The sequence below is a fragment of the Balaenoptera musculus genome, chromosome 2, assembly GCF_009873245.2.
Source record: "Balaenoptera musculus isolate JJ_BM4_2016_0621 chromosome 2, mBalMus1.pri.v3, whole genome shotgun sequence".
NCBI classification, from domain to species: domain Eukaryota; kingdom Metazoa; phylum Chordata; class Mammalia; order Artiodactyla; family Balaenopteridae; genus Balaenoptera; species Balaenoptera musculus.
In genome coordinates, this window is record NC_045786.1 from 38,643,705 (window position 1) to 38,657,201 (window position 13,497).

The 13,497-nt window shown below is 41.3% G+C and overlaps 1 protein-coding gene across 3 annotated transcripts in view; it reads right to left on the minus strand.

Moving 5' to 3' along the window:
• Nucleotides 1-13,497, minus strand: part of ABHD2 (abhydrolase domain containing 2, acylglycerol lipase) — a 107,784-nt gene that overhangs the window by 34,476 nt on the left and 59,811 nt on the right. For all 3 annotated transcript variants that reach the window (XM_036841575.1, XM_036841577.1, XM_036841576.1), the window contains 2 exons: nucleotides 11,892-12,067; nucleotides 8,766-8,933 (listed from right to left, as the gene is read on the minus strand). In XM_036841575.1, coding sequence (XP_036697470.1) covers nucleotides 8,766-8,933; nucleotides 11,892-12,067 — 344 coding nt within the window. The remainder of the gene's footprint in view (nucleotides 1-8,765; nucleotides 8,934-11,891; nucleotides 12,068-13,497) is intronic.

Here is a 13,497-nt window from a genome sequence, read left to right on the forward strand (position 1 = left end):
TTAGGCTTTGTATGATAAATACACTTCAAAAAAATCTTCAAGACTTCTATGCTTTCCTTCATTTTCAAGTGTTACTCATTGATCTCATCCAGAAGATAGGGTTATGGACCCCCGTTCTGTTCCAGCAAAGTATCGTATTTAAATAAGAAATTTAAAAGACTAATAAATTCTACCCTTGTGGGTTCTACTAGTCATCCTAACAGTTTCACATTTTGTCTTTGGTCAGATCGGATAATGTCATGTAATTCATCAAAAGGGAAATCTTTAATATCTGCTGGTTAAAAAAAAAAAAATCTATGAACTATTCTGAGGCAAGTGGTGAGGAATTTTTTTAAAGAATGAAAATAATTTTTAGAAAGTTAGAATATAGCTAATAAACATGTACTACAATAAAAACAACTTGCTAGTACTGATTTTGAATATAGAAGCCAGTAACAATGAGCTGGAGGTGTGTGACCACCCCCCCTACCCGGGGCCTGGGCCCACCAGATTGGGCAAGGAGCCAATACTGAAGGTTACGAAGCTCGAAAGCAAGCACTGCACCCTTCAAAATAACCACCGGGGCCTTGCCATCCCTGTAAAAAGAGTCATAACTCAGACCAAGCTCAAAACAGAAATTTATGCTCAACGAGCACTGCTTCTCAAATTGGCCCTTATGACAGTTCACAGGCAGTCAACTGTTTGAAGCCGACATAGAGGCTAGGCCATTTAACTGTTCAAGTAAACTTTCGCCTTTTCTCCTCTAAGTGGGCTCACAGAAAACACAAAGTAAGAGTGAAAGACTAATAAAGACAATAATCATTGGCATTTATTGGTATTTGCTGGGCCTCATGCTGTGTACTTTTATATTAATTCTAACTTCCCCAACTGCGGAATTCAAATTCCCATCTGTTGGACTCTGAAACACTGCCTTTTCCTTATGCAGGCATTTCCTGAGCAACTCTCTCTAAGTGATACACTAGATGCAGGAGATTAACAAGAACATAATATAAAAATTGAATATTAAAATCTGGCCCCTGTCCTTAAAAAGGTTGCTGTTGGTAAATATTCTTTTTGGACAAGCCCAGCCAGTAAGTGCAGACTGACTGGGACTATTTCCCCCCCTTCCCTCGATGGTGAGCTGTTCTTCACTAGAATGGGAGCTTCAGAAAAGCAGGGACTTGAATTCCCGCCTGTATTCTCATCACAGGGTCTGGCCTCATGAATGTCTGTAGGATGTGAGATAAACAAAAACCAGAGCCCAAACCCATCAGGCCTGTTTCTGTGGCTCTGAGAAGCTCCTGGCTGCTCTTTTGCCTTAAACCTAAAATGTATCCGACGGAACTATTTCCTTACTCCTTAGAAGTATCAGCACGATGCAGTCCCTTACATGGAAAGGCTATGTAGCCTGTTGTTCAAAAGCGTGGACTCCAGGACTAGACTGCCTGGGATAGAAACCTGGATCACCCACTCATCAGCTTTGTGATCTGGAGCAAGTTACTTAACCTTTTTTAAAAAAATTTTTATTGGAGTATAGTTGATTTACAATGTTGTGTTAGCTTCAGGTGTGCACAGCAAAGTGAATCAGTTATACATACACATATATCCACTCTTTTTTAGATTCTCTTTCCATCTAGGTCATTACAGAGTATTGAGTATTGAGTTCCCTGTGCTATACAGTACGTGCAAGTTACTCAACCTTGCCGGGCCTCAGTTTCTTCATCTGTAAAAGGGGGATGACTGATTTAATATATCCTATAAAGTACTTAGAACAGTGCCTGGCACACAGCAAGTGCTATGTAAGCAAGAGCTACTAATAAAAACAGTAATGACCACTACCACCATAGTGGGGACAAATCTTTTTAATGCTCAACTATCTCCCTGCTCCCCTTTATTCTAATAAGCAATATCATAAATAGGAAATGAACACTACGACAGAGGTGGTACTGAGTTGAGGTTAAGAATCACGCAGTTTGAATGCTGGTCCTACCACTTACTGGTTGTGTGACCCCAGGCAAGGCACTTAACCTCCCTGAGCCTGGGAAGTGGGGAAACTAACGCTTACCTCCGAGGCATCAGGAGGATCAAGGGAAGTAATACCTGTGCATGCTCAGCACATGCCTGGCACTGTTAGTGTGAGATAAATGGTAACTGCTGTCATGCAGGATTTTCCTTAATGAATTTATCTTTCAAAGGCAGCACGAAGGATTCATGTGATTCTAAGTCACCAGAATGTAAGGTTATCCATTTAGGAAATTCTTCTGTTCAAGACATCTATTTTCAACAATTTCTAATCACATCAGCAAAGATGCCCAATAACAAGGGATTAGTGCTTACGTGGTTTAGAACAGAGTTAGTTTGATAAGCGGGAAAAGGTCTTTTGCAATTTTCTCAGAAAGAGAGGTCTGGGGGGGGGTGGTGGGAAACAGGAAAAGAAGAATGAGGGCTTCATGCTGATGCCCTCTTTAGTTTGCTCCGGTCAAGATCACAGTTTCCAAAGGCCAGAAGAGTATCACAGTGACTGGAGGGCCTGCCATCTGCTCCAGAGCGACACAGTTTGCATAAGGACAGGTCACACAACCATAAGGCACACCTGTTTGAGACACGCTAGTCTGCACAATATCACCTTCCATCCACAAACTGTCATTTCGCACCCTTCCTCTCAGTCCTCATTCAGGCAACACCGACCTAGTGAGCACTTTCTATGGGCCAAGCAGGGTTCGAGGCCCTGGGGGGCTAGAACAGGAGCACAAAGACCCCGGGCACTTGTGGAGGGGAATTGGGGATGGAGAGACAGGAAATAAACATGTAAACAAATACACCATTTCACCAAACCATACATGCCTTGAAGAATGTGAAGAGGGGGATTAGACAGAGAATGACTGGGGGCGAGGGGAGTCTTGGAAGGGTTCTCCAAAAAGGTGCCATGTTGGTTGAGTCCTGCATGACAAGGTGAAACCTGGTGAGACAAGAGAAGGGCCCTCCACACAGAACTTGGGCAGACCTGAGGTCAGCAGGCCCCTCAGGCCAGTGCCTGGTGCCCACGTATGTTCTGGATGGGCTGTGCCATGTCCCAGGGATCAGGACCCCCTTCATGTCACATCCAGTTACCCCACATGGAAGAGGCTGACTTGATTGGGTCTATTAAAAGTGAAGGGAAGGAGGGACTTCCCTGGTGGCACAGTGGTTAAGAATTCGCCTGCCAATGCAGGGGACACAGGTTCGAGCCCTGGTCCGGGAAGATCCCACATGCCGTGGAGCAACTAAGCCCGTGCACCACAACTACTGAGCCTGCGCTCTACAGCCCACGAGCCACAACTACTGAAGCCCATGTGCTCTAGGGCCCGCATGCTGCAGCTACTGAAACCTGTGCACCTAGAGCCTGTACTCCACAACAAGAGAAGCCACCGCGATGAGAAGCCCACGCACTGCAACGAAGAGTAGCCCCCACTCGCCGCAACTAGAGAAAGCCCACACACAGCAACGAAGACCCAACACAGCCAAAAAAAACAAAACAAAAAAAAAGTGAAGGGAAGGAGATTTAAAAGAGGCTTAAGAAACCTTTGAGACAACTGTAATATATGGGACGTGATTTAGATCCCGAATTGAGCAAACTGTAATTAAAAAGGAAAATAACAAAGAAAGAAGTTAGCTGGGGAAACTGAACTGCTATGAAGGAATACTGTTAAAGTTTTAGGTGTGATGATGGTACTGTGCTATGTTTATGTTATGGACTGAATTGTGTCCTCCCCAAATTCATATGTAGAAGTCCTAAGCCCCAGTACCTCAGAATATGACTGTATTTGGAGACAGGGCTTCTGGAGAGGTAATTAAGTTAAAATGGGGTCATTAGGGTGGGCCCTAACCCAATATAATTGGTGTCCTTATAAGAAAAGGAGATTAGGACACAGACAGAGACACAGACATGGACACACAGAGAGACAGCCATCTATAAACCAAGGAGAGAAGCCTTTGCAAACCTGTCAACAGTTTGAACTTAGACTTCTAGACTCCAGAACTGTGAGAAAATACATTTCTTTAATTTAAGCCACCCAGACTATGGTATTTTGCTTTGGTAGCCCTAGCAAACTAAAACAGTTTACAGAGAGTCCATGTACCTTAGCATCACACACTGAAACAGTTACAGATGAGATGATAGGCTGTCTGGGACTTGCTCCAAAACAATCTTGGAAGGGGGATGCAGGAAAGGCGTGGTTTATGGATGAAATAAGATTGGCCAGAAGCTGAGTGCTTGTTGAGGTTGAGTGATGGGTACAGAGGGGTTTATTCTGAGTTTATTTTACTATTCTCTCTACTTTTCTATACTTTGAACATTTCTATAATAAAAAGGTAAAAGAAAAAAACTGAAGAGGAAACAAAGAATGTGTTAAGACCTACATCTGTGGCTCTCAGCCCGGGGCGGGGGGAACCTTACACTCCTGGGGGCTGGCCCCCGGCCTTGGTATCTTTCAGAAGTTCCCCAGGGGAATTCTAATGTTGATAACCACTGAACTAGAAGTTCTTTATGGGAGAAATAAAGGAAGACTTGAAGGGAAGTTCCACATTCCTGGATGAGAAAACACTATAACAACGAACTTTTCCAAGTTAATTTATACAATAAAATTCCTATTCAAAAATTGTGATACAGTGTGCTAGAGTTCACCAAAATCTACTTTCTCTCTCTGGGATCAACACACCTCCCCCACCCGACTGAAGTTAGACTTGACCGTGTAATATGCTTTGGCCAATAAATTGTGACCTCTACGGGTAATGCTCCAGATGGAGGCTGCTCCATGAGTCTGGGTGCTTGAGTGAGGATGGTGATGGGACATAGGACCCCCCCGGCCAAGCCAGGATGGATTTGTCACGTGAGGAAGACATAAATCTTTGTTTTTAAACCAGTGAGATTTGGGGGTTGTTTCCACAGCATAATCGAGTCCATCTTGACTGGTACAGAAACTCAACACAGAGCGTGACAAAATAATTCTAAAGTTCAACTGAAAAAATAAACACGCAGAGAGACAAAAGCACACGCTGAAGAAGCAATGGGTCAGGGTGAATCCTATCAGATATTCGGCCATATCACAAAGCAACAGTAATTAAAAATGAATGATATTAGGTGTAGAAATAAAAGTCGACAAATATATTTATACTGAAGTATAGAAAGTCCATAAATAGGCAACTAGTCAATACAGGGCTAAGTGTGATGAAGATTTTTCAGTTCTAGCTTGCTAACAGTTGAGCTGCCTCACTTTACCAGTGAAAAGTAACAAACATAGGCTTTGCTCTAATGTATCAGGCCACCTTTGTTGAAGGATTGCTCCTTATTCACCAGTCCAGGGAAACATTTATTAAAAACCCATTCTTTTATTTTTTTTATTTTTATTTTTTAAAATTGCAGTATAGTTGATGTATGATATTATATAAATTACAAATGTACGATATAGTGATTCACAATTTTTAAAGGTTATACTCCACTTATATTTATAAAATATTTGAAAATCCTCCATGTTGTACAATATATCCTTGTAGTTTTTTTTTTTTTGGTCGTGCTGCACGGCCTGTGGGATCTTAGTTCCCCAACCAGGGATTGAACCCTCGTCCTTGGACTCCTGGACCACCAGGGAATTCCCCTTTATAGCTTATTTTATACCTAAGGTATAAAATAAGAGGTTTCTACCTCTTAATCCCCTATATTGCCCCTCCCCCATTCCCTCTCCCCACTGGTAACCACTAGTTTGTTCTCTATGTCTGTGAATCTGCTTCTTTTGTTGTTATATTCACTAGTTTGTTGTATTTTTTAGATTCCACATATAAGTGATATCATACACTACTTGTCTTTCTCTGTCTGACTTATTTCACTTAGCATAGTGCCCTCCAAAGTCCACCTGTGTTGTTGTAAACGGCAAAATTTCATTCTTTAAAAACCCATTCTTTTAAACTAGTCACATCAATTGCACTTAAGGAAGCACTAATGCCTTCTCTAAGCTACCAAAGACGTTTTTGTTTGGATTTCAAGTGCCTTAAGTTCTGGATTTTTGACCTCAGGTCACATTTCTTTGACCTTACTAACCGATGGTTAAACAATGCACTTCAACAGTTAAAAGATGTACTGATAAACAAAAGAACTAAATAGCACAGCTAGAAAAATCATCCATATCTTTAGGTACATGTCTTTCTGGAAAACTACTAAAATATAATAAACTATAGGAATTTATTTCTAAAATTCTGATGAAACAAACAGTGACAACAACAAAAAAGGAAAGTTAAATTACTATGAAAGATGTGGGTGCTGAGCTCACCCTAGATGGACTCACTTCACCCCGCGGATTTTCCTTTCTCAAATTCTGCTCGCCAGCCCAGATGTGCCGCTCTCTTAAAAGGCAGCTGTAGGGCTGTTTACCCCACAGCCCCCATCTCTCTATTTTTGAGCTCCAACCCCTCCTCACCTTGAGGACCCGGTTCTAATGCTTTTTCTGGGATGACCCTTCCTTCCACTTGTGACTCCTTGCCTACGGAGACAGGCTGGATTCTCCACCCTGCTGCTGCGCGCCCACCAGACGCTCTCAACTGGTGCACTCATCATACTGTATTGTAATTATTATTGATATTCCCATCTTCCCCTGCAGAACACGTCTTATTTATCTGGGCCACACAGAGCACTGCTAATCTCTCACTAGCATTAATGGATCTTCAAGTATTTGAATAAGTCGAACATTTCATAAGTGGATACTATATGTTAGGCACTCAATTGCCTGCTAAGTCCTTAGTAACCCATATTTAATTGAAAACTGTAACCCCCACTTTGCAGTTGAAGAACCTGAAACTGCGGTTAAGCAAATTCAAGGTAACACAGCTGGCCAGTGGCAGGGCTGGGGTAGCCTCTCTGACCACGTCCCACACTGAGCCGACCCGTCTCTGCTCCTTTAGCCACCAGACTCCTCGACTTGTGTGCAAGTGCCCCCCAGTCTAGTCTCCTGTCTCTACAGCTCAGCACTCTGAGGGGCGGGGGCCTGGACTGCACAGGCCTAGCTCCTCTCCTAGCATTCTGGAGGCCGGGGCGGCAAGATTCAGGCTCTTATCTTGGCTCTTCCACTTATGGGCTCTCTCCCTGCCCGAGTTACCTAAACTCTCTGTGCTTCAGTCTCTCCATCACAATTTCACTCGCCGCCTCAAGGGCTGCTGTGGAGATGGAAGAGATCACGTCCATGGGAAACGGCGGTGCTGTGCTGGGCACACGTTAAGTGTTCTCGCTGGCATTTCTTGTCTTGTTGGCACTTCGTGCTGTTAGGTAGCACTCCCGTCCCAGGCCCTGCGGCCGAGCCACACTTCCCCATCCTCTACTTGTGCACCCGAATTTGTATATCCAAGTACAGGACCTTATAATTGTTCTCCATTGTTTTCATTTTTGTTAGAAACTGCCTGTTTCTGCCTTTTGATCCAAAGCTGCCTCTCACTTACTCACTACTCCCCATGTGCCTGCGTTATGTGTAAATCTGGAGCTTCACCTGTATCTTCAAGCTACTGACCAAACTGCTGAACAGAAGGGAGGCTGTAAAATGGGTGTCTTTAGGTGGGAGTGCACACGGAGGAGCAGTGGGATGGGGAGCCCCCAGCCTGGCACAGAGCAGGTGCCCCCGCTCACGCTTCCTTACCTGCCCTCACGTGCCACCAAGGGTGGAAAAAACTGGAGCAATATTACTGGAGGGCAATCTGACAATATGTACAGACGTGCATAAAAAATGCTGACTCTGAAATTCTACTCCTGGAAATTTACTCCCAAGAAGACATTAAAGAGAAGAAAAAATTTCTATGCAAAAATATTTATAGCACCATTATTTAAAATGCTGAAAAACTTTAAATAACCTAAATGGCTACAAAGAGGAATGGTTAAATAAACTATAACAGGGTAATCACAGTAATGTGGCTCTTTAAAAAGATTAAATACAATGACTATGCATCTTTATGTTAGTGAATATAAAGTTATTTCAATTAAGTTACCATAGATATATGCACTATGACTGCATCTAAATAAAAACTATGTGCACATAGATAAAAGAATGGGAGGATGAAGAAAGAGAAAATTAGTTATGGTGAGATTATAGATGTAATTTTCACTTGTTTCCCATGAAAACACCTTATAATTGATGTGGTTATGAACACCACAAATGTTGGTACATATACAGACACATATTTTAAGTGCTTATTATTTATGTGTGTTCAGTTAATCTGAAGGGAGAGTTAAATAAAATTTAAGAACGAGCGGTCCAGAACACAGAGCCTTACCTAACAAAGGACTTCGATGAAACGCAAGAAGCATTTGTCTAAATATGAGATCCAATTCCCGTCCTCAAGCAGCCTGGAACCCACTGAGTTGTTAATGTGCCAGACTCCCTTCCCACTAACATCCACATGCCTCATCACAACGCTGGCTTGCCAGTCACAAGAATCCTGAGGAATGAGCATCAGGAGGGCATAGTGGTGAAGGGCATTAACTTACCAGCAGGGGGCGCTGTGCAAGACCTTCCCCTGTGAGCTTTAGTTTCTGCCTCTGAGATGGGCTGAGATAGGGGTTGTTCCAGTGCCCAGCTGAGAGGCTGATGTGAGGCATGGCTTCTCAAATGCCCAGTATACATGGGCTGCTGTTACAATTGTGTGCCCCACCAGCTCTTGCAGATGGGCACAAATTCTAAACTTAGAAAAGTAAGGCAGAAGCAGAAGTAGCAGCACACTTGGAGTGGGAACAGAAATAAGGGGTTCTCTACTTGGCTGTGCCCCAAGCTTACCGTAGGTGAACATGCGTGGCGAGGTCAGTTCAATGTTGGGCAAGGCGCCCAGATGGTTCAGCACGGCACACCGATAGCCATTTTTCTGGGCGTAGTCAACGAAGGTGCGGATGTACTGCTTCTCGCTGTGATTGGCAATTCCAGGGCAGATGACCATGGTAACATCATCTATATGGCAGAGGAGGAGATTCCGAGATAGCCAATAAATAGTGACATGATAAATGGTCACAACTACACTTCATTGGCTTAGCCAACAGTAGGAGAGAATTTAACATACATCTTGTCACTCATTTCTCTGGAAAAGAATATCTTTCCCTTCTAGCTGGAACTCTCTATATCAGTGCTTCTCAAATTATTTGTGGTGAAGGGTCAGTTTTTAAAAGTTCCAATCCATTATGGACAGATGCTTTTGAAAAATAAAATACAATCAAAATTAATTACTAGAAAAATGAAATGAAAAAATTCAAATCTCAATTTTTTAATTATTAGATTCAATGGATATAAAAATTACTCTGTCAAATTCTTATGCAAGTTTCCAAGCATTACTCTTAATTTCTATATGAAATTCTGTATGTATGAATGAATGAATGAATGGAAAAATAAAAAGCAGTGTTTGCATAGACCTCTTTGATCCAGCAATTTTACTTTCAGGTATTTATCTTACAGATACACTGTACATACACAAAACAATATATCTATAGTATAGATTGTAATAGCAAAAGACTGAATATAACATAAATGTCCAGAAATAGGGGCCTGCTTAAATAAATTTTTGCATATCCAAATGATGAAGTATTATGTAGCCCTTAAAAATAATGAGACAACTTTACATACACTGATATGGCAAGCTCTCTAATATGTATTAAGTGGAAAAAGCAAGGTGCAGAAAAGGGTTATGGTATGCTACTATTTGTTGGGGCGGAAATGACATCTATGTTTATAAACGCATCCACTAGCTCTAGAATCATACACAAGAATCCTAACAGTGGGTACCACTGTTAGGGTGGGAGAGAGACTTACACTTTTACTGTATATCCTTTAGTACCTTTTGAATATTCTATCATGAGCATGAACTACCTACTTAAAAATATGAATATGTGTTTTTCTTTAAAAGAAAAGTTGTGTTTGGGTTATTAAATCTAATCATAAATTTTCCTTCCAAAAGTTAAGATAAAAACAATTTTAAAATTCTTATGCAATATGCATAAAGAACCTTAAAATTTTTTATAAACCTTGACCTTGTAATTCCAATTCTTGGAATCTTGCCTTAAATTTTATGAGTAAGGATGCTTATCAAAGGATTATTTGAGAGCAACAAAATTATAAGCAAGCTAAATGCCCAAAAACAGAACGATTAAATTATGGTATGACCACATTGGAGACTATTAATCAGTCGTTAGGCTTTTGTTATTGAAGACTTTTAGACTTTTAATGATATGGGGAAATATTTATATTATAATTTATAATATAATGTGTAGTAATTTAAATTTTAGAAAAAGTTTGCATAGAACTGAAGGTAAATGGAATAAAATGTTAACAGTGGTATGCTGGGTGTGGGATTACAGATGATTATTTTCTTTTTTTTAAATGTTTCTACATTATCTACATTTTCTATGAATGAGTATTTATTCCTTTTGTTGTCAGGAAGAAATCATTAAAAAGGAAAAACCGCTGCTTTTCTTAGAGCGTTTCTTGGAAGCATTTCTGCCTTCCAGAGCCACCTTCGTCAATCCTTTCTGGGCACAGGGGTGATAGAAAGACACAGACAATCACAAAAAAGAATCAGTTTCGTCCTTTTCAACTTTCCACCTCAGTCCTAGAAGAGCAGGTTAAATTAAATTGCTTAAATTTTGTACTTTAATAGTAGAAGAAGTCAGAGCATTAGAAGCAAGGGAAAAATATTTATTTCTCTACCATTTAAAAAAAGTTTAAAAATATTTAAACTTTTTTTAAATGGTAGAGAAATAAATATTTGAAAGATCAGCTACAAGGCTTAGAAACACAATGTGAACTCCTAATCTATTCATTTATTCATTCCTTCTGTGACTGTTTATTCGACTCTGGGGATTCCTACATTCTAGCAGACAGATGATAAACAACTACGTAAATAAGCTCAGAGAGTGGCAGGTACCATGAAGAACTAGAGCAGGAAGGTGTGATGGATTTCCTGGGAAGGAAACACTAGTTAGAGGAGTCAGGGACCAACCCTCTGAGGTGACATCGGGGCTGAGAGCTAAATGACAAAGAGGCAGTTGTGTGAAGGTCTGGGACAAGCATTCCAGACAGAGGGAACATAAGCTATGTTGTCACTAGCTACTCAGAGGTCCTAAGCGCTTTAAATAACTGAGAGCTATATTACATTTACTGGAATTTACCCCTAAATATTCACTGAGCTCCTATAAAAAACTAGGTGCCTTTGAATACTACAGAACTCAAATGACATGTCCTCTTCCAGTATGAACAGCATTCAAAGGATGCAGCCATCTAACTCCACTTCCTCAGAAGTCCTCATTGTGAAGCTTTTTATGAATGTTTATTGTGCAGTCTGCACAGAGCAATGAGAGTTTTATCACCAGTAGAAACTGTGGTTGTTTCTGAGCTTTAGGTGTCCCAGACCTCTGGAAACCTAACAGAGGGTATATGAGAGCCTTTGTTATCTGCTGTTGTCCAACAAACAAGACCAGCTACACTGCATCTCTAAGCTTCAGTTTCCTCATCAGTAAAGTAGGGATAATAAGGCAGTGACTTCTCGGGGTTGTTGTGAGGATTAAATGAGATAATAGCGTACATAAAGCACTTAGAATAGTCCAGCTTCTGTTGCTGTCATCAAACCAGAGGCCTGGTCCTGGGCTCCAAGTTCTTATACCAAGCTTTTCTATTTCACAAGAGGACTAAAAAACTGTATTCAACAATGCTTTCTGAAGAGCCCTACAGGGCGCCCGGCAAACACACGCTGGAGCCAGTCCTTGCCGGTTGCTCCTAAGCGATGCACCTCAGCAGACTTCCTACAGGCCCCTGGATGCAATGGTAAGTATCAATGGCTCTAGCATTTATATCGAGGCTCCCTCACGAACTAGTGCCCCTTCCCTGAGTGATGGCCCAATCATATGACCTAAACTAGCTTACCTCCCACACAGTGCTCAGCCAAGGGCTCGAAGAGGTCAAAGGTCGAAGTGGCTCCGTCAGACATGGTGATGAACTTCCGGTGCCCATACGGGTGTGGTGACCTCACCCTTCCCATCTTCCCATACAAGGCTGTTTGGATGTGTCCACTTTTCCCCCAGATCAAAGGTGGAATATATCTAAGAAAGAAGGAGAGGAGAGGTCAATTTTCCCACACTCCTTGAATAATGCTCTAAAAAAAACTTTGGAGCAAGAGCTTTTCAACCTCTTTTTTTTTTTCCTGACAAATTCTGTACACTAAGCACAAATATGAGATTTTTTAAACCTTATATCCATGCCATGATTTATCTCCTTTCCCCATTTATGCATCAGATTAGCTTTAGAAATCAACCAGGACATGCTTTTATAGACAGATTTCAAATTTAAGGTGTTAATTAATTCAACACGGGTTATTTCCATAATGTAGAATAGAAAGAAAGCAACTAATACATTTTGAACACATGCTACTTGACAGGGTTAGCCTTATTATCAAATGAGCTAATGTATATAAAATAGCTAGCACGGCACCTATGCACACTAAATGCTCACTTCTTTGCCTTCCCCCAGTAAGGCAGGCCACAGCTGCAGGGTTACCCCATGAACCAAACCTGCTGCCTTGTTAAACTGGGAAGGGCTGCAAAGCCTCCTAAGAGTCTGTTGAGTGCCTTGTGCATGTATGTGTGTGTGCGTGTGTGTGTGTGTTGGGGGGCACATTGTATGCTCTGGAGAATGTGCTAGAAGGGCAGAGCAATGTAAATATTTGTTGGATTAATGAAGAATAAAGTCTTGTTAGCGTAAGCAAGGCATGATACCACCCTAACAACTGTCCTTCGTGAAAACACAGTGACTCTGGTCCTTGGTAGGAAGTGCAAAAATCACAAACTAGTTAATCACTGGGAAAACAAGGTGTTCCAAGTTACAATTAAGAGATGATTATAGTTCACAACCACAGGGCAAGATGATCCCATTTACTGAAACTGCTATTGGTTTCTCTTCTTCAGCTTTGAGCCCAAGCTTGATGCATGAGCAGGATTTGTGTTCTGTATTAAACTAGAGACCTATAATATAAAATGGTAATGACATCAATCCTTCACCTCTGTAGTGTATCACAGTGGTGAACATTTTATTAAGAATTTACCTTAACCTGCTTGCCGATTCGTGCCTATCACTTCTATCAGACCAGATGATCCCAGACCCTCTTCTTAAATTAAACCAGATTTACTCTCTGTTTTTGGCAATTCATTAAATCTACACAAATTTAAGAGAAGGGAAATCATCACCTTAAGCAAGCCAGTTCCCAGATAAGCTTCCTCTCTGGGGGCAGGGAGGAGAAGGAAGAGTATTTTTAAGACCTAAAGACATGAAACCACTTGCCAGCATCAACCACAGGTGCAAATCTCAGCGCAGAGCCCACGGCCTTTAGAAAGCAGGCAAAGGCATTTTTAAGAGATAAGTGGATTATGGCAGTAACAAAAAGCAAGCTTATAAAATCATGTCAATTGGACAGCTGAATACTATACAAGATTTAGATAACCGAATTTATAAAGGCTACTAAGTTGGACAATAAACT